The sequence below is a fragment of the Aspergillus undulatus genome, assembly GCF_047715775.1.
Source record: "Aspergillus undulatus strain CBS 261.88 unplaced genomic scaffold BDV17scaffold_2, whole genome shotgun sequence".
Taxonomy (NCBI): Eukaryota; Fungi; Ascomycota; class Eurotiomycetes; order Eurotiales; family Aspergillaceae; genus Aspergillus; species Aspergillus undulatus.
In genome coordinates this window covers 796997-820298 of record NW_027396606.1, presented here as the reverse complement: position 1 = coordinate 820298, position 23302 = coordinate 796997, and the positions used below count along the sequence as shown (strand labels likewise).

The window sequence follows — 23302 nt, the reverse complement described above, 5'->3', positions numbered from 1 at the left end:
AGATTACTCCGTAGATTCAACCTTAAGTGAAGCTCATTGCGAACGAGAATTGCGTGAGAGTTGAACCTCAACGATCCGCACTTGCGCAGGCTCATCACGGCCGAATTAACCCAATTTGGGTCAGGCTTGCGAGGGCGCGTTCGGAAGTTGGCGCCATAGGAAAAATTCTCGTGGTTGGCCGCATCAGGGGCAACGGGTCTAGCGACACTGGTAAAGAAATTGTGGCCGAAGAAAGAGTTTGCTTTTGTACTGTCAACATCCTCTCGTCGGGGTGCTGGTAGAAATAGAGTGACGGGCCCCACCGATATGGGAGTGGAGAAGAGCTGTTTGCATACAGTGCAATCAGCCCGGGACTACACCTCTTGCTCTGTACCTAGTATCAACAGAGTGCTGTACAGTGACCACCACCTCCAGCTCTCAAACAGATTAGCAACACAAATTTGAATACCACAATTGCCTCTGATATGTCAAGCAACTAAGCTCCTCTACACAGATACCTTCCAAGAGTACGCCTGATCTCGCAACATAACTCTCCCACTCGATCTAATCTCCACCCCGCAGCAAACCAAGCTCCAAGTGAACCGCCATCAAGCGAATGGACCAAGTACACCACAGGGCCCTCGACGCCCTCCAATCCTTCATCGCCCTCGCAGACTCCAGCAGTGCCAGCTCCCCACGTTACGTAGCAAACATCATCACAAACGCAACCGCAAGCCCACACACCTACGTCTTCGCCGAGCTGCTGGAACAGCCCTCCGTCCAGGTCCTTCGGTCCACAGATACCCCCGCCGACCTGCGAGGCTACCTCACCCTCCTCGAGATCTTCGCCTGGGGAACATGGCAGGATTACCAGAACACGCCTGACCTTCCACCCCTCAACGACCAACAAGCCCGCAAGCTCCGCCTCCTCACTCTCCTCTCGCTCGCTTCATCTGTTAAACTTCTTACCTACGATACACTCATGGCTTCTCTTTCCCTATCTGCCGCGTCAGAACTCGAGTCCCTCGTCACAACAGCTATCTATGCTTCACTTATTACCGCCCGGCTATCGCCTGCTACGAACCCGCCAACAGTGAACGTCACGGCCGTTGCGCCGCTGCGGGACGTGAAACCCGCCTCGCTGCCGGCAATGATATCAACACTCACAGCGTGGGAAACCCGCTGCGGTAGCGTAATCTCAGATATCGAAGCCGAGATCGTCAAAATCAGAGCCCAGTCCGCTCAGCGCCGCACAAAGGAACATGCTCGGGCTGTGGTCATTGAGAAAACGCTCGCTCAGATGGCAGAGGCCGGTGACGCAGGTGTTACGGGCCCGGGATCGGGTGGCGGCGGCGGATCTAGACGAGGATGGAAAGGTAGAGATATCGGAGCGGCATTCCGGAATAAGGACTTCTTTGGTGGGGGGAGTAACAAGCGCGAGTTTGATGACGATGGGTACTTTGATGATGGGATAAATGACTATGAGAATTCAGGGATGGATATTGATGAAGGTGCTGGGACTAGAACCGGTGGCGGGTCGAGGCAGTCGAAGCGCTTTTTGGGGAAGAAATCATAGCAGTGAGCACTTGGTAGCGTCGTTCTATGGACGTTACGTTGCTACGCATAGGAATTCATGACACAAATTAAATCTCCAATTACAAATACTCTCAATACTAGCCAATTGAATACCAACGATATATCCACAACACCAAGGCTTCAGCAAAAGTCATCTAATGTACAAGTCCAGCAGCGAAGGGGTATTATAGGAAGAAAAAAAATAGAAGTAGAAAAGCTCAAAAGCTGAAATAACAAAGGAGAAAGCGTTGGCTGGGAAAAGAATAATGGTAAATGATCCTGTCGCTGGAGCGGCTAGCCCATTAATGAGTCGGTGTAGGGCGTAGGAAACCACGAAGAGGAAGGACACGTGGTCAAGGTCTCGAAAGCGTGCTGACCATGGATTCCATGAAAAGAGGTCGAGAGGTATATCGTGTTACCGTAAGGTTGACATTACATCGATTAGATTAGAGCACTGTACCAGGAACCAAGATAAACAGAACGCTCAGTGCGGCAGCGACGAGAGCGGCGATCAGAACCGTGGCAACGGCTCGTTTCACCAGGAGTTTTCGAACATACGGTTCGCGGACTGGAGACCAGTTCATGAAGGTATACTCGCTGTACCCGGCGAAGGCCATGATGGGGTCAATCTTGTACTGGTAGGAGACGATGAAGTAAGACGCAATGACGAATGGTAGAATAACCTGGATCCAGTTAGTAAATGGCACCAATCTTGTCAAATGAAATGTTCCATACCCAGCAGCGAATGTGCCTAGGCTTATCACGTAAAACAACGTAGAAAGCACCCCAGAAACCTCCACCGAAGCTGATGAGTGCGAAAGCTAGACGTGCCATAATCGACAACGGGATGAGGTTGCCCAGGGCTTTCGCCTGCAAAAACCCTGGGAATGCATCGCGCTCCATTGCTTGGAAGACATAGTCCTTGGCCGGATCAAATACCTCCGGGTCGTCTCTGCCATCGTCCTCCACTAAGTTGATTATCGCCGACACCATTTCTTCTGGTAGGACTATTTCCCGTTCAGCACCTGGAAGGAGATACGTATAGAGGATCTTCTCCGCGCTGGCGCGGATATCACCGCGCGCAACGGTGTGACCTGGAGAATTCGACTCCTTTGGAGTAAAGCTCGGCCGCGGTTGTTCGTCCGACATTGTACGGGAAGCAGCATTGTTGTGTGAGTCTAAACTGCCCTGCGGAGAGTGCCTGGACGAGTGGCCATCTGAGCGGAGGAACGCTGACAGTCTCTGGTCAGACTCTCTGTCATCTAGATCACGCAGACCGTGACGGAGGCCGGATGGTCCAGCTTCCACGAGTGGGATATCGTTCACGCTTTCGAAGTTCTCTAAAGGGGTCGAAGATCCCTTACTCTCGGCTTTTTCGAGATCAGGTGTTGCTACCAGGACTGAGCGTCGTAGTTCTCGAACATAATGGCGGCATAGTGACATGTGTTGGGATACATCGAGCCTAGATGATTTTGACGTCAGTGTCCATACGGCAAGCAAAATGCGCAACTGCTTGGAGCTGTTAGAACATACCAAAAATCAAGGTAATCGACAGAGCGTTGCTGGTCGCGCATGTAAATGTAGAAGGAGAAGAGGTCCACCGGGGCCAGAGTACGACGGCTCAGGACCTCGAAAAGCGTCGGGAGGCGATTTCGCTGCTCCAGTTCAATCACCCCAGGCGTCGCCATCTTGATATCGACCGTTAAGAATGCTCAAATTTGCCGTGATGTTAGGTGGTTTGGTTCCGGACTTGAAACAAGGAGGGGTTGAATAGGGGAAACGAGTGATCGGGGTCGAGATACGAGTAAACAATGGCGTATACCGTGTCCGTCGGGTGTCTAGAAAGACTTGAATCGAGATAACAGCGCTTAACAACGATCGATTATAACGAATGGCGAAGCGAATTAGGCGTGATACTTGGTCATGGAGACCTCGGAAAGCGAGAGGCAGGCGAACTCCCCTTTAGAAAGGAAGTCGAGGGCGGGGAAAAAACAGCCACCAGACTGCAGCAAGGTCACGAAGAGCAAACACAAGCCATCCAGAAGATTCTGGAGGAGGAAATATAGCAGGAGGAAGAAGATGAGCCAAGCCAGCCGGCAAAATGAAGTCGTTCGTCTGCAGTGTCTGCGAGGCTGCTTGAGGACTTGAGCGTTTTCCGCAATGAAACGGCCCGCCTCAATATTGATCCGAAATGAATGGCTCCACCACCAGCCAACGGGAGGGCTAAATAAAGCCCCTCCAGGCACCAAATATTGTTTAGAAACAATCTTCACGAGTCAAAATTACGTCTGCGATAGATAATTGGCGGTTATGGTGAGGGCCCCGAAGGCTGGGACTGCATCATGGCCAGCTGGCTGGGCTTCTTCTGGATTCAAACATTCTTCTGGAAACCAGATCTACAACCGAAAGCTTCCATGACTTGTCAGTGTATCTGGTTGGACAACTCATACGTCACGTATCCACGAACCATCAATTGAATTGATTTGTTCGGGGTCAAAACAAAGCAAACATATCATAAACCTGAACACCCAGAACACGCTCCTCAATAATGCCATATGTATGCTAACCCGGGTATTCACTTGTATACAATAATAAGGAAACCACCAACACCGCAGCGAAACTGCCATCCAAAACTCCCATTCAGCGCCTCTTCGTCAATGTATTGGGATCTTCCGTCAGTGACCATCGGCCAAGTGCTAGACAAGTGTTAATAACCACTGATGCCAGCGCAACGTGTTCAAAAGAAAACGAAATCTGGTGTACTTACCGACCACTCGGGGATGTTTCGTATCTGCTGCCACATGAACTTCTCCAGTTTATTCGCACTCTTGGCGTAAGGCGTACTCTCGTTGTTGTACCGTCGGCAGTTATCGAACATTAGCACGGCATCTTTGATAAATTCTTGCGGTGTTGGGTACATGTCCTTCTCATGCTTTTCTTCCATCGTGGACAGATCCATGGGCTCCTTGATGACTTCATAGTAGTCGAGTACCTCGTCCCTATTGACCGGCTGAGTGAAGGGCCATGCTGCGCTATGGTTCTGCATGTCGTTAAGCAGATGTAGAAGTTGATTATAGTTGGGTCCATGGCGTGGTTGGCGTGCGAGCTCATCCATGTCGGGAGACCACCCTGACTCTTTGATGGCGGGAATGCTCAACGGATCGATCTTGGTTGCTCCATTCTTCCATTCCTTGGGCGGTGGGTGGACGATGTGGGATCGGCTGAAGGCACGGATCTTTGCGTGAACAGCTTCTTTCTGCTTCAGGAGCATGCGGCCCATTTCGAGGTATCGTATTTTCGGAAGCATTGTGCATTGCATAATGGTTCCTCCTTCATAATCCTTAATATATCCCATCCATATCGACCTGTCCAGTTGAATCTCTTTTGTGAACCCTTGTTTTTTGAAGTATCCAATCGCATAGTTATCGGCGTAGGTCAGGAAGTGCATAATGTCCGATGTTGCTTTGACGTAGTCCTATACCCGTGGCCGTCAGCAACCTCGCTCTTAACGAGATAGAAAACACGCTTCCGTTTGGTTACCTTCAAATGTGACATCAAATGCGCACCATACCCCTTGACTTGTTGATCAGATGAGATGGCACAAAACACTATCTCCGCAAACCTGCGGCTATTGAACGGTCGGTAGGTTATTCCTCTGCATGACGATTAGCGCATGTAAACCAGCAAGGGTTGCCAGTACGCATACCCTACAACTTCTAGTGGATGTTTAACAATGGCGATTGATAGATGAGACCTGTCGTAGACCAATCGCGCAATATAATCCTTCGGCATTTTCGGGAGCTGCTTCTGAAAGATGCATTTCAAGCCGGTGAGGACAACAAAGCTATCGCGAGATCCATCGTTGTTGACCACCCGGAATTCTATCTCGCCCCGGCGTTCCTCTAGTACTGCTGGCTGTATTCGAGGTTAGGAATGCCCTCATTGCAAACATTTTCGGTGGCTCACCTTCTCAGGGAAAGGAACTATACGCATCGCGGGCTTCTCCAAAGGATCATCTTCGGCCTATCGCATAGCATACACATTGGTTTCAAGTCATGGGACATAATTATGAATTTGTAAGAAGAATCACTCACCTTCGGACCCCTCTCCGGAGAGTTCGTGCGAGCTTTCTTATGAGAATCCGGGGAAAGAGCCTCCTCCGAGGCCTTCCGCTTTGTGCTCGGGCCTAGACCGATCAGTATGCGCTTTCTTGGACGATCGATGCAAGTGCATGTAGCGGCTGTAGCTCACTGTCTGTCATTTTGAATGGATGATTGACGAGAAATTGCTCTGTCTGGTATCAAGCTGTCGCGCACTGGCACTGTTCGTCGCCGCGACGTCGGCCAATGATGACTGATCCGGGGAGGGGAACCGGGGCCACAATGATCCGTTCCCGAACGGGCCAGATCGACTTTACGTGGAGCTCCAGGGGCTGCATGTCTTGGTGTGTCTGTTGGATGCCTGTCAACTTCCACTCCGTTCGTTCAATGATCTAGCTGCTCTTGCCCACGTCTTCTTCCCTTCGCTTACAATTCTGCTGGTCCGAGTTGTTGTCATAGTACCCAATGTCTCTTAACCAGGTCTGGGAGGCAGCTTCTGCAAGCCCATATACTCCTCTCATCGCGAAAGACAGCCAGTTCACTGTTGGCTTTACTCTTTTACTTCTAGGTGGGACCTTACAGATATCCTCTGAACTAAACCATTGCTAATATACTATCAGCTTTCATCTTCACTACACTGTTCGGACTGAGTTAGTTATCTGATCGACGCGTAGCACAACGCCCACAAATCTGACAACCCCTCTCTATAGACCGATCATTCGCAAGCATTGTATCGCTTGGTGCTCCAGCATCTCTCGCTTTCGGGTAATTCTGCATTTCTGTCTTCTCAATGAACAATATACTAACACATCGCCCCTCAGCTTCGGAGCTGTGTATATGATTTGCGCCGTTGGAGTCTACGTTTAAGCGACATCTTTCTCCTACGTACTTCAATGTATGATTCTGTGAAGACTTGAGAGAGAAGCAAAACTGTATCACTAAAAGCTCCGGAATCCCCGCGTCCGAGCCTTCTCTACAATAAATACCCGGTGTTTACTTCGTACTGCTCCATCATTCCTACCCCCCAACCATGCCGGAAGCCGGGGCTATATTCACTGCTGTTTCTAGCAATGCACACCAAATTTTCACGTTACTTCAATGCATCAGCTTTGCGCAGAATGCCACTGTACAAATAACGCCAGACGGGATCCGCTTCTCCGTTGAGGAAGGGCGAGTGGTACAAGGACTCGCATTCCTGGACAAAGCTCTCTTTACCACCTATACATTCAATTCGCCCACAAACCATGCGGAAGACGATGACACGATGGGAGACGCAGAAACCGACGGCTCGAATTATCCTTACTTTGTTGTTTCACTATCGGCGTTGCTGGACACACTGAAAATATTCGGTGTAGGCGAGTCGTCGGCCTCCAGCGCCAGCCGAGCAGCCAGCGTCCAGCCCTCAACCAACTCTGCATCTAGCGCATTTACAGCACCAGCCCTACTTCTCAACCGTTCTTGCACTTTTCAGTACTTCACTCACGGTTCACCCCTCGGCATCACCTTGGCCGAGACCGGCGTCAAAACTGTTTGTGAGCTGACAACATACGGACCCGATGAAGGCGAACTTGATATCCCGTTCCAGCGTGACGGCATTGTCATGAAGATCATCATGCGCTCCGCCTGGCTCTCCAACGCAATCACGGAACTCGGCGCAACGAATCCTCGTGTCCTCAAAATCTCCGCATCCGCAAAGGAAAAGCCCTACTTCACCCTCTCCGGCGCCGGAGGCCCCTTCAGCGAGTCGACAGTCGAATTCTCAATCGATCAAGAAGGCCAAAGCGGGAACGAATCAGACACCCACCGCAAAATATTAACCAAGGACGGCACAGCCCGATCACGAGCTACAAGAGCCAAACTCGCTCCCACCGTTACCGAAACCTTCCTCGTTAGTCCGCCTTCTTCCATGGGCTCGCGCCTGCGTCAGGACTTTGGCTTCGGCTATATTCAGAAGGCCTCCCGTGCCATGGCTGCCGCTAACAAAGTGAGCATACGTGGTGATCGTCAGGGCGTTTTGAGTCTTCAGTTCATGATTGAATTCGATACGGCTGGGTCCGTACATACGAACAGTGGCTCTCGCACGCCAAGGGATGCACCGGGGTCAACTGCGAGCTTTGTGGATTTCCGCTTTGTGCCGTTGCTTGCTGAGGATGAGTTGGGTGGTGTAGCTGTTCGAGATGAGATGGAGTAAAGTAAAGTGCAAAGATCTCTTCAATGCATATCTATACCTTATTTAATAGAGTTAATACAAAAACGATTCAGTTAACATGCCTCGTAGTTCTCGCACATAGACATCGAATTTAAGAGGGATGAGTCTACCAAAGCTTATAACGAATGCTGCACATGCGGGCATCTCGCCTGAAGATCGTCGATAAGGACGCAGTCAGAGAGGCTCCTTGGAAGTTTGGACTAGCTGAAGAAAGATCATTATTTTTAGGCTGCCTATTGACCATTCCCACCCTAACGCCGGAAACCTACTTTACATACGTGACTATCTTAACGAAAACACCGGAAATCATTGCTCTGGTGTAGTTTTAGGCAATGCTTAGTGCAACAACAAATGAAGAGGATGGTCATCTGAGAGGAGACATCGACACGTAGCGGCAAATCACATAACCTGTTAAAAGACAAGTATTAGTTATCTATCAAGTACCATAAGTGCACTTCAAGGGCATATCAAATCCTACCTCTGCGATGGACTGCCGTTCAATAATCGATTTCTGCCTCTCACTGCGCGAAACGCGGTAATAGTAATCACTAAAGTCACCGCATTGCATATGACGCAGGAATTCCTCATCGTGGGTGATAACGATAAGCTGGAAGTTTGCCTGCTGCTGACGCGCCCGAATAATGTCATGGAGCGACTCGGCCAGGGATCGGATGTTGTCCCTGTCTAGGTTGGTGGTAGGTTCGTCGAGGGCGATCAAGCCGCAGTTCACGCCGAAGCACTCGGCAAGGGCTAAACGGATGATGATACTAGCGAGGACCTTCTGACCGGCACTGCAGCGCCCGCGCATGTCCATTTCTGCGCCCTGCTTGATCATGCAGACTCGGTAGTTGTAGGAGCGGTTGCCCTTGGCGTTTTCATTGTCGGAGCGGATGAGGATTGTGTCGACGTCTGTGCCGCGGTATGTCTTCTGCCAGAGTTCGCCGATTATGGCGTTGATTTCTTCCATTTTCAGCCCGTGATATTTCATGATGGCTTTGTCAAGGGCACTGCCGTACCGGGCCAAGTCGTCGACGGCGGCCTTGGTTGTTTCAACTTTGATGTGTGCTTCCTTGTATTTGTAGGCTGCATCTTTGTAGTCTGTATTCCAATCTGTTAGTAGTTGCATCAATTGGTCGTCCTTGGACTTCATCTCTCCCATTTTGCTAGATTGCTTCGCCGACAGTGCGTTATGTTCGCGAGACCGACGTTCTGACTCTTCCTTGAAACGGCTCCTATCGACTTCTGCGTTTTGAGCCTCCAATTCCAGGATCTCGCTCGTGACTTCATCTAGGGCCCGCGTTGACTGACGGTACGTCAGATTATCAGCATACTGGCGTTTTGTGTTCTCGCTGTCTTTGAGCTGCGTGGATATCTTGTTGATCGTTCTGGTTATGGTAGCCTGTTCGTTCTCGAGTTGGCTAATCTCATCCTCAATAGCCTGAAGCTCACGTTTGCTGCGATCAAGTTGACTTGGACCGCCTCGCTCATTGTATGCGTCGATTTCCTCGTTTGCGAGCTCCAACTGGTGTATGCTGTCAGACAATTGAGACGTTGTTTGCTGCATCTCTCTCTCGCGTGCCTCAGCCCGTTCATTGATGTCGTCATACTTGGCTTGATATTTGAGAAGCTCTGGGTTCAGGTCTTCGATGTCTTTGTCCGCTTTCGCAATGGCCTCGCGTTGCTGACTATTGAGACTCTTATACTCTTCTATGCGAGATGCGAGATCAGTTCTCCTTTCGAGCTGGAATTTGACGTTGTCGAGATTGCTCTTCACATCTCTGAGCTGGAGTTCCAAGTTGTTTATCTCCGCACGGGCTTGTTCTTTGTCGCTTGTAAGCTTTGAAAGGGTCTTCTTCAGTGCCCTTGATTTTTCGCCGATGCTAGCTATCTCGTCTTGAATCTCTTCAAGCGTTCGTGGAGCTGCAACATCTTGTTGCTTTGATGACAGTTCTTGTAACTGAGAGCGGATGGATTTGATCTCACTATCATACCTGACGATAGTGCTGACAGTCTTTGAAAGAGCTTCAACATCTCGTTTCTTCTCAGTCACCTCGCTGACAACTTTGTCACGGCCTTCCAGTTGACCCAAAAGCTCGTCACGCTGTACAACGTAGTCTTTCTCTTCCTTCTTAAGCTCCGGGATCTCAGTCTGTTTGAGACGAGACCACGTGTCGTAGGCAGTGCTTGCAGCACGGGCGGTAGCAAGGTCCTCTTCCAATTGCTTGATCTCCTCGCCCTCTGCGTCACGCTCTGCTTTCTTCACCAGCGCTTCAAGCTTATTCCAGAAAGTCTGAAGCTCATTCTCGTTTCTGAACGGCCGAGTGCATAGTCGACACACTTTTTGCTCTTTCGCGGTCTTCAGACAGGTAGACATGTACACTCCGACACCAGCATACTGTTCGGCGTCTTTCCTCGCCATGTCTAGTTGAGTCTGCCGCTGATTGACAATCTCAGGGTACTCTTCAGGTTCATCGTCAATGGCTTCGCGAATCTCCTCTATGCATTCCTTCAGCTCTTTTTGCCGTTGACCCAGAGACTTTTTGACGTTGCTAAGCTTGTATTCAACTTGCTCCAATTCCCGGTTGACGCCATCCTTTGCGCGTTCAGCCATGGACACCTCTTTGGATTCATCTTCGAGGGTTCTTTGGAAGACTTGCTCCAATGATTGGAGCTTCCAATTTGGGTCAACGAGCTTAGAAAGACGCTCACCATGCGCACCCTTCATCGTCTCCAAGCTTCGCTCTCGATCTTTCTGTTCCTTTTTTAGATGATCCAATCGGGCTAGATCGCCAGCCTTTTTAGTCGCTTCAATGAGTTCCATATTTAGGTGGCAACTTCTATCTTCAAGCTCGCGGATCTTCGAGTTCAATTCTTGAATCTCCTTGTCCCGAGAAGCAGATCGCTCACGCTCCTTAGCCTGGTCTAGGCGAGACTGAATATCCTCAATATTGGATTCCAGCGCGGCCTGCGCACCCTCGTGCACACTGACCTCATTCAGCTTCGCCTGGTAGCTTGCTGCCTCCTTATCATTGGCAGCTATTTGGCGCTTGGCAGCATTCTTACTCTCTTGCAAAACGGACTTGCGTTCGCCGATTTTGTTCAAGAATGTCTGGGCTTCACGTAATTCGTTCTGCGCCTCCCTTTTTGCTCGGTCCAAAGCCTGAGTGTGTTCCCTCAAGATTTTCCGTATCCTTATCATGAATTCATCCACATCCGACTGTTCCACAATGCTGTCAAACCCGCGGATATTGTAGTTTCGTGCGAGATCCTTGGACATACGTTGACGTCGATCGACTTGGCGCTCGAAGTTGGCTTTGTCGTTCTCATATTTCCCATACTCAGCTTGCTTGAGTCCCAGCTTATGCCGCGTTCCTTCAATCTGTTCCCTAATCTCCATATACTTCTCTTTCTGAGACTCCTCCTGCTGCTGATACTGAAGTTGCTTCGCCTCGAACTGCTCTAGATTCGATTCAAGCCACTCATCCGGTTCATCAAGCTCCACCAGGTGCCGTTTTAGGTTGTCAATGGTGGCTTGAACACTCCTAGCCTCGATACGCTTGCCTTCAAGGGCGCCGAGAACCTGAGCATAACTTTCAGACTCTTTCCAAGCCTTGTCCGCAAGTTCAGCGACCCGGCGCATTTCCTCGGTGAGCTGGTGGGTCTCAGTTCGTAGAGTTTCGATCTCTTCCTGGAGCATAAGAGATCGCTTCTCAGCCTTGTCTGCTTTCTCTTTATCTTCTTTGGCATGCTGCTCCATGATTTTGTACTTTCCAAGCTCTTCATTTTGCTTCTTTCGTAAGGCCTTGATGTTGTCGATAGCCTTCGTGTATTTGATCGCTTCGAATATCTCGTCGAATTTCTTTTTTAGAACAGACGGTTCGCTCATAGGCCATAAACTCTCATCCTGGTGACAAAAGATGACTGAATCGAGGATGGCCTTCGAAACACCCAGATATTGGGGCATAATCTGATCCAATTCTGCTACCCGAGAAGAAATGGCGGTTCTCTCTCCCTCCTTAATCATCAAAAGTTGGCCTTCTAGTGTCTTTTGCTGCCGTGTCGTCTTCTTCACCGTGAGCTGTAAGCTCCTGGTCGCTACCATCTTCGCGCCGGATGTGCCTTTGAACGATAGCTTGACCTGGGCCAAGACTTCTTTCTCTCCGCACAGCTTGTTATACCCCTCAGCATCAATCTTGGCCAGGCGTGAGGCCATCTACATACCTTCGGGTCATGAATGAAGGCGCCACCCTTACTGTTGGGAGGAAGGTCACCAGTTGTAGCATATTTGAGACATTCGATAATGGTCTGGCCATCTGCGTTAGCCTAACTACTCTTCCATCGTGATATAATAGCGCTACCGTTTTCCCCGACCCATTGTAACCGACGATTAAGGTGAGAGGTGTGTGGAACTGAATCGTCTCGCTGCGGGTGTTGTCGAATGAGCGAACACTACATTGATGGCAGATGTGTTAGCAAAGGTACAACACTTTGGCTTGAGTTTTCAGAGACTACCCACCCCAGTATCGACAGCTTGTCTATCTTCGCTGGAAGAGGTCAGTTTGCTGTGAAGTTTTTTGGAGCTCTGCTACTTACACCTGTCTAATGTTAGTTCACGATCGAGTTCAGTCGCAAGTATAATCAGTGGCCTTACATCTCGTAAAAATCGATTCTCCCACCTCCTATAGATATCGAGAGTTGACAGAAGGAGCGTCGTGCATACTCTCACTTTTCGGGTAGACTTATCTCGGAGCTTCTGCCTGCGCGTCTGCCTCAGCAAATGGACGCGCGGGGAAAGGCGCGAAGTCACGTGGACGCATCACGGCTTCCTCAGCTAAAGATTTAGTTGATTGACTTGACAATTCCCCTCGGGTTTCTAGTGATTCCCTTGACGAGACCGCTTCATGTATGGTCCACTGGTTGACCCTACACAGTGATCGCTATCGAGGACTCTACACCGGCGAAATTTGAAATGCGTATCAACAGACCATCATTCCAGTCAGCTATTTGGATGCACCCTACGGAGTACACGGAATACACTTCCGGCATTTCCTCGATACTAGGCAGGCAGATCTAGTGCGTCACATAGAAGCAGGTGTTGCTTCATCCAGTCGTGCCTTAAGATGTTGAGAACCACACTCCTCTTTCACGATCAACCTCATCAGTTTCAATGTTTCGTTATATATACTTCGCGCAATGACAGCGGTTGCAGATGGTCTGGACCTCTTAGCTGGCTGGCTTTATGCGTGCCGTGAGTGGAAGCCATAAGCGAGTGCGATCGTCGAGCGTGACAGGATCGAGCTGGACATGACTTCATCTGCAATGCGTGACGTTGTCTGTCCGCAAATATTGCTCGCCGCAAACAATGCAACAAATAAGCGCAGCAGCCTGAAGCTGAATCACTATCTGTGTGCCATATGCATCGTCTCTTTCTTCGATGAGCAATGAGCTTAGAAAGCTGGAATAGGCACACGATGCGCCGGACAGAGCTTCCTGCAAACGTGGAGAATTGAAGTCAAGATCGCCGACGGAGCATCCAATAAAATGTGGCATAAATGATCCACAGACGGTACAGACGCCATACGGGCCCGTTCACCCCCGCGATAAAGCTGCAATCGACAGCTCAGTTTCGCTAACTTGGCCGTGCAAGGTGCTCTCTGTAGCCCGAGTGAGGCCTCCTCTTCACCGTCTACCTCCCCTTTTCTCTTTTCTATCTACCTCTGACCCTGCATGCGGTAGTGCTCACACCTACGGCGATGGATCTCACCCACCTCCAGCTAGCGCAAACTCATCCATACGGACCCGATACCCCAGACCTATCATCCGGATCATTTGAGACCCCAACTGGGATATTGCAGCTTCCGCGCGCCCTAAGCTCAGGTTTTGGCCTACAGCCTTCCGCTCTTAACCATTCTGCGCTCAGTACACAGGCGGAACTACCGCCATGGCCACAGCGCGTGCTTGGCGAAGTGCGCGATCTGCTGCTTCTTCTCAGTCCGCAAGGTGTCGTCAATTATGTCTCTCCGTCATGCAAGTCAGTTATCGGCTTTGAACCTGCGCAACTCGAGCACGATCAACTTTCTCGATTCATCCACGATGACGACAAAGCTGTCTTCAAACGAGAGCTCAGCGAGTGCCTTGCCACAGCTTCTCCTCTCCGATGCCATTTTCGCATGTACCAAGTCGACAATGCTACTTGTCTGATGGAAGCGCACGGTCACCCCCATATGTCGTCGCTCAACAACGATGCCAACCAAAAATTTTGCCACGGCGTCTTCCTTGTCTGCCGCCCGTATCACACTCAAAGCACACAGCTTCTCGACTCATTCTTAGAGCACAAGCTCGAGAATCTCCGCCTTAAAGAACGCATCGCACAGTTGAAGAAAGAGGAAGAGACCGATCTCAACGCCACCGCGCAACAGACAAAGCTGTCTCAAGTCCCTTCAACCGCCGCACATCGACCCATTCCCCAAACGAGCAATGCCTTCGTGACTACTCAACTCGAGCAATCCGCCTTTGCCCTCTCCGAAGAAACACCTGCCGTACGCGGCGAAGACAACGAATCCTCAGATATACTGGACAATGTGAACGAGCTAGACTTGGACCAAGCGAGAGCCGCGTTAAACGGGGAACCCGCATCTCATCTTAGTGAGATCGAGCTCATGACAGGACTTTTCCTTACCGAAGGTGAAAGAGCCCAGGGTATCAGTACCGGAATTCCAGAGGCTCGTCTCTATAATTTTGCGAACATGAAACCGTCAATAATAGAGCCGTCAATGCCATCAGAGAGCGAGCCGCGGAAGAGGCTGAAGGGCGAATACCAGTGTGCGGACTGCGGGACGTCAGACTCGCCAGAATGGAGGAAAGGTCCTGATGGTCCGAAGACTTTGTGCAATGCTTGCGGGTGTAAGAGCTCTATTTCCTTGCCGTAGATTTTGTTCAGTCTCACCGAGCTAATGTTTGTCATTTCCCCTACAGTACGTTGGGCAAAGAGTCAGAAGAAACGTCAAGACTCATGACATACCATCACCTCTATTTAATGTATCCTACGAACTCGTCTATCGACCAAATCGAGACCATGATAAGAATTCGGCCACGAACATATGAATAATGCGAAACCGCCAATATACCCATGACTTTGATGCGATTTTGCGGACCTGGGGGAGTTGGGAGCCAGGAGTCAGCCTTCTTGAATTCTGAAGTACTGGACCAGTCATCCTTTGCTTGTCGACTACATTGCTTGGAAGGCGTCGCGGAGTTCGTTTCGCCTTGTACAATATTATACCGTATTAGATTAGTAGGCTATTGGCAATGAGGTTATTATCTTGCAGCACTTGACTGGTACTGTCATACTGTGCCATTGACTCCGGTATATCATTATCGATCACATTGATCACATTGTGTGAAGATTATAAGAATGAAGGTATCTCCTGGTACCTGCCGATTTACTGAGATGGTATAACAAAAAGGGCGGCAATGAGTCCACCCTCCTAGACAGAAACAATGTATTTATCAATCAACCATGTCTTACTGCGTCAAGTGTTTAAGTTCCCTGACGCATCTCGCCCGATTCGCGATTCAGTCTGCGTTTTGTAACAAACCCACATGCCCCATTATCTCATTTCTTTGCCTTCTTGGGCGGCGGAGGAAAGTACAGCGGCTGAGGCTGCTGAATCGATCCGCTGGCCTGAACCTCCTGCTTAACATCCTCACTCTGAGAAGCCGGCGCAGTAAAGTGCTCGCGGAGCGGGAGATCCGTGGAAGTTGAATTAGGGTTTGAGTTGTTTGAGTCAAGTCGGTTGAAGGCTAGACTGCGCGGGGTCACTGCTGGCATCGCTGGCATCGGCGAGCGGGGGTACGTTGCTGTGCCTGGGGTCATGGGGATCGCGCTTGGCGTCATGGGAATCATGGCTGGCGATTTCAGGATCATGTCCTCGTATGCCTTCATGGTTTCTTTCTCTTCGCGCTCCTCGTCGCGCTCGGCGCGTTCTTCTTTGGTGATGAAGCAGTTTTGGATGGAGATGCCTAGTTCGACGGTGTAGAGGACGCTGTGTGAGGGGGGAAATGTTATAGTTTTGCAGTAGAGGAGGATTTGGTCTGGAGTTGACTTACATGATAAGGATGGTGAATGCGAATAACGCCTTTGCCTGCTGGCAATATGAGAGGTTGCTTGAATCATGGGCTACATTGCAGTTCTTGGTGATGTACCACGGTGCCCCAGGCTGGGGACGAGCCGGGTCTGATGTATCCGGACCAGCTTGCCAGGCGGCAGACACGCAGTAGATGATTATCAATCCTATCTGGAGGAGCGCGTGCGCGAACGGGTATAAGAGGTGGAGCATATGAAGAGGAACTTTGGTTATGAAGATGAAAGTGCTCAAGATGGAGATGACTAGGTTCCAGTTCGTAGTACTATCAGGTTGTCAGCCATTTGGACCCCTCTGGCTTGCAAAAAGCGTCGCGGGGAGGGCATGGAGCCTTACTAGGAGTCCCAGACTTTCGGAGTTGCGTAGTCTCGATAATTGGCAGCAGCGTAAACCGCCGTATTAGGAGAGCTGTTGAAGCCATTGTCATAACCATCTTGCCATAACTTGGTCCGATACCGATCATGTGCAGCGATACCAGTGAATGTGAGGATAGGAATCACCAACACCAACTCCGCGGCTACCAACCCATAAACCAGGTTATGGTTGCGATACTTCTTGGCGAAATACATAGTGCTCGATGTTGAGGTCCCTCAGACCTGGTCGTTCTGAAGCTTCCAAGTGTATGAATGTATCTTGAAATGGGAAACCGAATCCAAAGGCGACTGGGGCCAGACCGGCTGGCTGTATAATCAATGCACTTGCATCGGAAGCCTATCGGTCGGACTTGGTAGAAACACGAGAAGATGAAACGAATACCAAGAGAAAAAGGTCGAGAAAGCCAGCCCGGGGAAGCGCCCATAGTTATGGACTGAGAAAGGCCCTAACGCCTCGAGTCTCCCATGGACTCCGGACATCAGGAGAGGGGCAGCTTTGGCGCTTCAATGGCAAGCAAGAACGCTGACAGGCATGCCTTGAGATGTTTCCCAAGCATATATCTGACCAATGTTGGTTGTCGAGCAAGCGCCAGAGTCGACGCAAGGCCAGGATTGACCACCAATGAGGCGGCAGAAGAAGAATATCGGCGCTGGCCCGTCACACGCTAAAGTAGCCCGTGTGATGGGGAAGGGCGATCTGCAGGCTCAATGGACAGCATCTTGGCGAAGACCTCTGGCGGTCGATTCAATTGGCCTCGTTAGAGGTAGAAATGCTGGCGTCTTATAGTTCAAGGGAGATGCCGCCCGTTCGCAGGCGCATAAAGACAAGAACAAGCAACGTCGACGATCTTCAACGAACTTGTCACGACCACAAAAGTAGTCCGATCGCTTTCTGACCCATATTTCTCAAGTCGGTTGCATGAGAGTAGCCGACAGCGATGAGGGCATCATTGTCATGGACACAACGTAGCAGTCGAGCCGAGTGGTGAGGTTTGTTGTTGTTTACCACTCTCTCGAATAGCTTCTCCAAATTGACAGGCAGCGGGAAGTCATGTGTCATTAGGTAATCATATCTCGAACGTCACCCGGTCATTATTGTCGACTTTTCACATTCTATTCAGTCTACAAGCTGTAAAACATCTAGGTCTGATGATTGGGCGTATCGCCAGCACAGAATTGCTTCTGAATGCAGATCTCCCGACTGTTCCGTTGCTCTAGACTCTCTCAGCGCCATACCACTCCACCAGCTTCGCAACTATATCCTTGGTCTTCAGTCCGTCGCCAGATGGCTTCTCCACCATCAAGGAAGCTCTCGGTGCCTCATACAGTGCGCACGGCTGCAGAGCCCCGGCAGAACAGACTGTTCGCCGTTCGATTGTCGCACATTGAGCAGGCAAATCCGACAGTCCGGCTCTTGCAGCTCACGATACCTCCGAGTACACAAGACCCCGATTCGCCGGATCACCTGGAGGAATCTGGAGATTCGGATGTATGCACTCGCGGTCATGACATATCAGGACACTCTGGATGGTATATATCGCTAACAGCTGTTACAGACTGCGCAACACTTACAACCTCTCACATTCTTCCCTGGGCAATGGCTAGACGTCCATATCCCTTCTGTCGCCAATGCTGGCGGGTTCAGTATCACATCGACTCCCGCAGATTCTCAGGTGCTTCCTTCTTTGGAGCCTTTAGATATGCTTGCGCCAGCGGATGAATCAGTGGCCTCTCCCCTGGCTCCCCGTGAGCCTTACATAGAGTTGGCTGTTCAGCACGCTCCCTCAAATCCCGCCAGCGCATGGCTTTGGCGGCCGGTAGGGGAGATACTGGGCAAGGAGCTCAGCATCCGAATCGGCGGCAGCTTCGTGTGGCCTCCGGCAGGCATAAGGCTCGAAAGTTTGCGGAATGTTGTTTTCGTTGCTGGTGGAGTTGGCATAAAGTGAGTCCTCACTCGCAAGAGTAAGACAGAAAACCTCAAGTTAACAAGCCATAGCCCTATCATCTCAATGCTCTCTCACCTGAACAACAACGACGAAAGCACCGGTCTCTACCATCCATCATTAAACATCCACATTCTCTACTCTTCCAAGCTCCCAGACGCGAGTTCGCCAGAGTTAGCGCTTGATCAGATTCTCTTCCTGCGGCGCTTACGCGAGGTCCTCCGTGCTCAATCACAGTTCCGCCGCCTGCGCATCACCCTAGATCTCTTTCTCACCAACCTCCACGATCAATCCTCTCTGCTCTTGCAACAACCACCCAAAGATATAGATATCCACCCGCGCCGCATCAATCGCGATGATCTCAGCCGAACGGTATCCGGGACTGGAACCGACGTGAAATTCGCTCCGAGTGAAACAGTATGCTATATTTGCGGTCCGCCGCAAATGGCCGACGAGGTCGTCGATACTGTTACTGGACTCCTAGACGGACAGAAAGAGAGGGTCTTTTATGAGAAATGGTGGTAGCCTGTTGCAACTACTCAGCCTTCAATTGTTTTGAAGCACCGACGACTTCGAGCTCCTTTTGAGCCACGTTCTACACGCTTACAACAGGAATGGTCACCACATGGTGAACCCGCTTCTTCCCGAGGATCCATCTGGACACCGCTCCTTCCTTGCCTGGGGGTCGCTCCTTCCTTATCTAGCGCGTGGTCGTGCCTTCTTCATAAGGAAGTCGATACTTCCCAACCTCTTGGCCGCTCCTTCCTTCTAGGGCACCATGAAGCTGCCCCCTTGGGAACGATATTCCAAACCCAAACACGTCCGCCCAAACCTAGACACGCTCGACCGGCCAAACTACGCGCCTGCATTGGTGAACTCTAGAAAGTGGATTTTGGCGATTCGTTGGCCATCGAGGGTGCTCTGGAGCGTTTTATTGGGCGGGCTGTCGGATATAGACTTTTAAGTTTTTGCAACAAGGATGAAAATTTGAAGGCAAAGTCCGGCGTTAATGTTAAACATTAAGTCAATATTATATTCAACGCCACCCCGCCTAACTTAGGCAGGGTCAATGCTCAAATCTGGGGTCGGTCGTGCGTTCCTGTCTCGTTCTCATTATCGTGGGTGTTTGCGGTGGGTTGACGGGTTGTTATATCACCCTAACAGATCCCTAATTGAATCGCTGCCCTCTTGGGATTGATATCAAACTGCTTCTAGAAGAAGAATATCGATGACTATTTACTTTTATCGCATGGTGAAGCGCTGTGAGACTTAAAAGGTCTTTCTCTGCCAAAGAGCCAAGGTTGCTTGATGCCCTACATTCACGACCGCAAAAGACGTGGCTACAGCATGCAACCAACCAGTCAAGACTCGAGATCGACAATGGTACAAAAATATGATACTAGAATGAACCTTTTTTCCATTTTGAGCCGTTGAGTATATTATATACCTAAAATGCAGCTTGAGTTCAATCCGGACCCGGTCCCTTCACCATCCCGCCGTCGACAATCATCATCTCATCAATTCTCGAGTCCGTATCGCCGTACTCAAGCCGCTTATATGTTACGACCCGTCCGGGGTTCATATCGAAGTCGAAGAACCTCACGCGCCGGATAAAACCTCCGTAGCCTCCATAGCCCCCGAATCCGGCGCCTCCCCCGTAGCACATCCAGAGCGATGGTTTCTGGGAGGCATCTTTGCTGAGGGAGCAGTAGTCGTTGGCGTGGTCGCTGGGAGAGAGTTAGCATAGGGAACATGTCGTTATTAATGGGCGAATGAGAGGGAAATGCAGACTTACTGTCCACAGCCAACGAATAAAATCCCTTCTTCTTCGAGTGCATCCTTGAAGCCAGAGTTGAAGCCTGGCGCGGTGGAAGCTTCAGACCAGTTTCCTCGGTAGTAATTCTTCCTGTCGGCGAACTCGGGCAACGGGATGTGGATGAATGCCATGTTCATGTGCATATAGGTGTATTCGTGATGTTTGTTCTTCAGGCTTTGGGCGGTGGTTTTGAACCAGCGGATTTGGTTCGGTTTGATCCAATCGTATCCTCGATATTGTCGTTCATCGGGAGAGTACGAGTGCGAGTCGAGGAGGTAGAGGGTAAGAGCAGAATGATCGGTATTGCCACGACCAAGGACCTCCACGATATAATTTCCAACACCGTCAATGTCTTCGGGCCCGGCCGATGATAGCGAGTATGGCAGTTCTTCCAACAGAGCCATCGATTGCTGGCGGTCGAGGTTACCCTCGTCGTCGTGGTTACCAAAGATGGCAGCGTAGGGAATCTTGCGGTCGACCAAGAGCTTGACAGACTTGTAGAGAGGACTTTGTGCATCCTTGGACGTTTCGCCGTTCACTTGGTCACCGCTCAAGATGACCAAATCGGGCTGCTCCTCATCCAGCAGCCTCTCAACAAACTCTAGCGTTCGTGGATCCGCCTCGCATCCCTGGCCGGGGATAAGCTCAGGGGGCACAGGGTCCCGGCAGTGACCGAGACCGGTACTCAAATGCAAATCTGCCAGCTGCATGATCTTGAAACGACCATTCTCGTTGATCCTAGGTACCGGCTTCTTGATCTTCTGTGGTTCACCCCTCTTAACTGTGATCCGAGCCTCTAGCGCCTCCGTCCGGCTATTCAGCAACAACGGGGTATCTCTGACCTCCCAACCGGCTCTAGGATCCACTGCATCGGCACCGAAGAGGACATCAAGGGAGGTAATCGCGCTGTGCGAGTCGCTCGCATGCCGTTTCGCTGTCCTCTTCAACCATATACCGCCGGGTCGCTGTTCCCAATCGATCTTATCCTCCTTCGGGTCCTCGTGATACTCGGGCTCAAGTCGGCTGATCCGCAGGTCGAGAACGACCTTATCGGCGGGAAGAAGATCCTCTTCTTTCTTTCGCTGGAACTGGACATATGCGGCCGAAGTCCATCCTGTCCGCAAGTACAGGTCCTTCTCGACTCGCATCCATCCTGGTGCGGAAGGTTTGCAGCCTGAGATGACGCTGAGAACCGAGCATGTCACGACAGTCACATCAATGACGACAAAGCCGGCATAATGGGAGGGAAGATGGCCGTGGATTGAGGCAGGAAGGACACGGAATCTGTTATCTAAAGTGACGACAAGAAGTAGAACGAATGAAGCGAAGATAGCGAGCTGTACGCCCGCGCGAACCTGGAGAAAGCGAAAAGTGTCAGTAAATAATGGTTGACTTCGAGATCTCTGCTCCACAAAACGGGGAAAGCGGCTCAAGCACAGGGCTTCTTACAAATCGGCGTGTCATGATCGACGACAGCACCCCTGATCGGTTCTAAGCAAGTGCAGACCAGGCGGGCGCTGAAGCATGATGGGACTCGAGCCTTGAGATCACCCAGCGCATTCAGGGGCTCGCGTGAGAGACTCAGACGGAGTGGCAGGCATCGCAAGGGTCAAGGGGTCGGTTCTTTCTGGGGTGAAGGAAGGCCCGAGCTCGATGTAGAAGGCGGTCACATGCGTGGCAACTTGGCCGAAATACGAATACGAGAAATATACTCTAGAGAAATCTATTAGTATTGATGTTCTCTATGTCTAGATCTATGTACTTCGTCTCTTCCTATTTACTCCTTCTGCTCCTTCTTCACAACGAGCTTGCCGCTCAGGATATCCTTCGTCGTATCGAGGATAGAAGACCAGTTCTCGAAGGTGGTGTATGGCATCCCTCGCCGCTCGCAGTAGGTGACCAAATCTGTGCAGAGTCAGCGCTGGATATCTTCATGCGAAACATCCTGATCAGAGTACGTACCCTTTCCTTTCTTGGCAAAGAGGAGATCTGTCTCTGAAGCAGCAGACAGGTCCGAGACACCATCGCCGGCGTAGAGCAGAGTGGGGCGCTCGTTGAAGGGAACCGCAGCATAGGGCTTGATTTCCAAAGACTTGTCGTGGCCGAAGTGACTAAAGTCAAACGTTAGCACCCAAGAAGAGCAAAGACTAAAGCACAGCTACATACGTGTCGTCATGGTACTTAATCTGCCAGCCATTGGGCGTGTTGATGTCCTTGCCATCACGGCTCTGAACATCGTTGGCGACAATTGTAAGATGGTCATCGATCTTGTGGCCAAGGAGAGTCTCTAATAATGTCTCAATAACGGGGACCATGCCGGAAGACAAGATCACAATTGGCACGTTGTTCTCCTTAGCCCAGTAGTAGAATTCGGTGAAGTGGGGATCCAGGCGCATGTTCTTCTTGAGAACCTCGAGGCATTCGTTGAATGGGGTGTCGATGCTGTCGAGCATGTCCTTGAAGCAGTCACTGATCAAACATATCAGCAACCTGTATCCCGGACTCCAATTGGGCAGCGCAATTTACCGGAAGGAGACCTTCTCATCGAGCATATCAATGTTACCCTGGCGGCGCTTCTCGTAGCCATAGCCGAGATTATCGGTCTTGCAAGGCAATAGGTCAGTCAACGTGTCGATGCGATAGGAGAAAGGCATTCGTACCATAAAGTCATTGCCTGCAATTGTCGTTGGTTAGTGTGTGTGTACAGGTCAATTCCACGGCTCAGAAAACTTACTGTCCTGTAGAGTAATCGTTCCGTCGAAGTCGGAGAAGAAGATGATCTTGGGGTTGGTCTTCAGATAGGGGAGGGTATCTGTCGAGCCCATGGTGAAGGAGTGGCGGGGTAGTTGTGCGGAGGAGAGTGCGCTGGGACGGTCAGCGGGGCGCTCAAAGGACAATTGGAGTGGAGGTATACGAGCCTGAAGGTGCGATATTGGGGTTGCAGAGCAGAGAGAAAGTGTGACTTGAACACTCAGGATCCAGGAACGTCTGAATTATGAAGCCATCCAGCAAGGCAGACCCATGTCATCATAAGCGTGAACGAGTCTGGGTCCCTGCGGATCATGTCCACCTGCTAAGCGCCTTACAACGATCCTTGCACCAAAGTGGACTGCGGTGGAGCTGCGCGATGGAGCCTTTGCCTGTTCCCATGATTTTTCTTCC

The 23302-nt window shown here is 50.6% G+C and overlaps 10 protein-coding genes across 10 annotated transcripts; 5 read left to right on the top strand and 5 right to left on the bottom strand.

Annotated features, from left to right (window-relative positions):
* Positions 1 to 253: 253 nt before the first annotated feature.
* Positions 254 to 1619, top strand: BDV17DRAFT_250832 (CSN complex subunit 7). The gene has a single exon (XM_073756361.1). It carries the CDS (start codon positions 596 to 598, stop codon positions 1553 to 1555), a length of 960 nt encoding a protein of 319 aa, XP_073620715.1. The 5' UTR covers positions 254 to 595; the 3' UTR covers positions 1556 to 1619.
* Positions 1614 to 3700, bottom strand: rgsB (putative RGS domain protein (Rax1)). Its single transcript, XM_073756360.1, has 3 exons — positions 3088 to 3700; positions 2290 to 3016; positions 1614 to 2237 (listed from the first exon to the last, which is right to left on the bottom strand). The coding sequence occupies exons 1-3, from the start codon at positions 3240 to 3242 to the stop codon at positions 2001 to 2003; spliced, it is 1119 nt and encodes a 372-aa protein (XP_073620714.1). The 5' UTR covers positions 3243 to 3700; the 3' UTR covers positions 1614 to 2000.
* Positions 3701 to 3866: 166 nt separating this feature from the next.
* Positions 3867 to 5860, bottom strand: gcnE (histone acetyltransferase GCN5). Its single transcript, XM_073756359.1, has 7 exons — positions 5806 to 5860; positions 5649 to 5740; positions 5521 to 5577; positions 5261 to 5469; positions 5095 to 5209; positions 4322 to 5029; positions 3867 to 4250 (listed from the first exon to the last, which is right to left on the bottom strand). Exons 1-7 carry the CDS (start codon positions 5813 to 5815, stop codon positions 4230 to 4232), a joined length of 1212 nt encoding a protein of 403 aa, XP_073620713.1. The 5' UTR covers positions 5816 to 5860; the 3' UTR covers positions 3867 to 4229.
* Positions 5861 to 6006: 146 nt separating this feature from the next.
* Positions 6007 to 6603, top strand: BDV17DRAFT_69935 (OST5 family protein). The gene is made up of 4 exons (XM_073764982.1): positions 6007 to 6222; positions 6275 to 6304; positions 6365 to 6419; positions 6476 to 6603. The coding sequence occupies exons 1-4, from the start codon at positions 6120 to 6122 to the stop codon at positions 6519 to 6521; spliced, it is 234 nt and encodes a 77-aa protein (XP_073620712.1). The 5' UTR covers positions 6007 to 6119; the 3' UTR covers positions 6522 to 6603.
* Positions 6017 to 7922, top strand: BDV17DRAFT_250822 (Rad1/Rec1/Rad17 family repair protein). Its single transcript, XM_073756358.1, has one exon. It carries the CDS (start codon positions 6685 to 6687, stop codon positions 7843 to 7845), a length of 1161 nt encoding a protein of 386 aa, XP_073620711.1. The 5' UTR covers positions 6017 to 6684; the 3' UTR covers positions 7846 to 7922.
* A 3801-nt stretch (positions 7923 to 11723) lies between these two features.
* On the bottom strand, positions 11724 to 12685 carry BDV17DRAFT_250818 (MRX complex DNA-binding subunit). Its single transcript, XM_073756357.1, has 4 exons — positions 12513 to 12685; positions 12380 to 12407; positions 12222 to 12312; positions 11724 to 12168 (listed from the first exon to the last, which is right to left on the bottom strand). The coding sequence occupies exons 1-4, from the start codon at positions 12514 to 12516 to the stop codon at positions 11959 to 11961; spliced, it is 333 nt and encodes a 110-aa protein (XP_073620710.1). The 5' UTR covers positions 12517 to 12685; the 3' UTR covers positions 11724 to 11958.
* Positions 12686 to 13514: 829 nt separating this feature from the next.
* Positions 13515 to 14892, top strand: BDV17DRAFT_69795 (GATA transcription factor LreB). The gene has a single exon (XM_073764981.1). It carries the CDS (start codon positions 13617 to 13619, stop codon positions 14790 to 14792), a length of 1176 nt encoding a protein of 391 aa, XP_073620709.1. The 5' UTR covers positions 13515 to 13616; the 3' UTR covers positions 14793 to 14892.
* A 586-nt stretch (positions 14893 to 15478) lies between these two features.
* BDV17DRAFT_286681 (uncharacterized protein) lies at positions 15479 to 16576 on the bottom strand (the record flags this gene model as incomplete). Its single annotated transcript, XM_073760978.1, has 3 exons — positions 15479 to 15908; positions 15973 to 16272; positions 16344 to 16576. The coding sequence occupies 3 exons, from the start codon at positions 16574 to 16576 to the stop codon at positions 15479 to 15481; spliced, it is 963 nt and encodes a 320-aa protein (XP_073620708.1).
* Positions 16577 to 17666: 1090 nt separating this feature from the next.
* On the top strand, positions 17667 to 18849 carry BDV17DRAFT_286680 (FAD-dependent oxidoreductase; the record flags this gene model as incomplete). Its single annotated transcript, XM_073760977.1, has 3 exons — positions 17667 to 17870; positions 17938 to 18323; positions 18378 to 18849. The coding sequence occupies 3 exons, from the start codon at positions 17667 to 17669 to the stop codon at positions 18847 to 18849; spliced, it is 1062 nt and encodes a 353-aa protein (XP_073620707.1).
* Positions 18850 to 19789: 940 nt separating this feature from the next.
* Positions 19790 to 22965, bottom strand: BDV17DRAFT_278930 (uncharacterized protein; the record flags this gene model as incomplete). The annotated part of the gene is made up of 8 exons (XM_073759623.1): positions 19790 to 20051; positions 20120 to 21495; positions 21942 to 22045; positions 22103 to 22251; positions 22307 to 22609; positions 22667 to 22743; positions 22801 to 22814; positions 22875 to 22965. 8 exons carry the CDS (start codon positions 22963 to 22965, stop codon positions 19790 to 19792), a joined length of 2376 nt encoding a protein of 791 aa, XP_073620706.1.
* Positions 22966 to 23302: the final 337 nt, after the last annotated feature.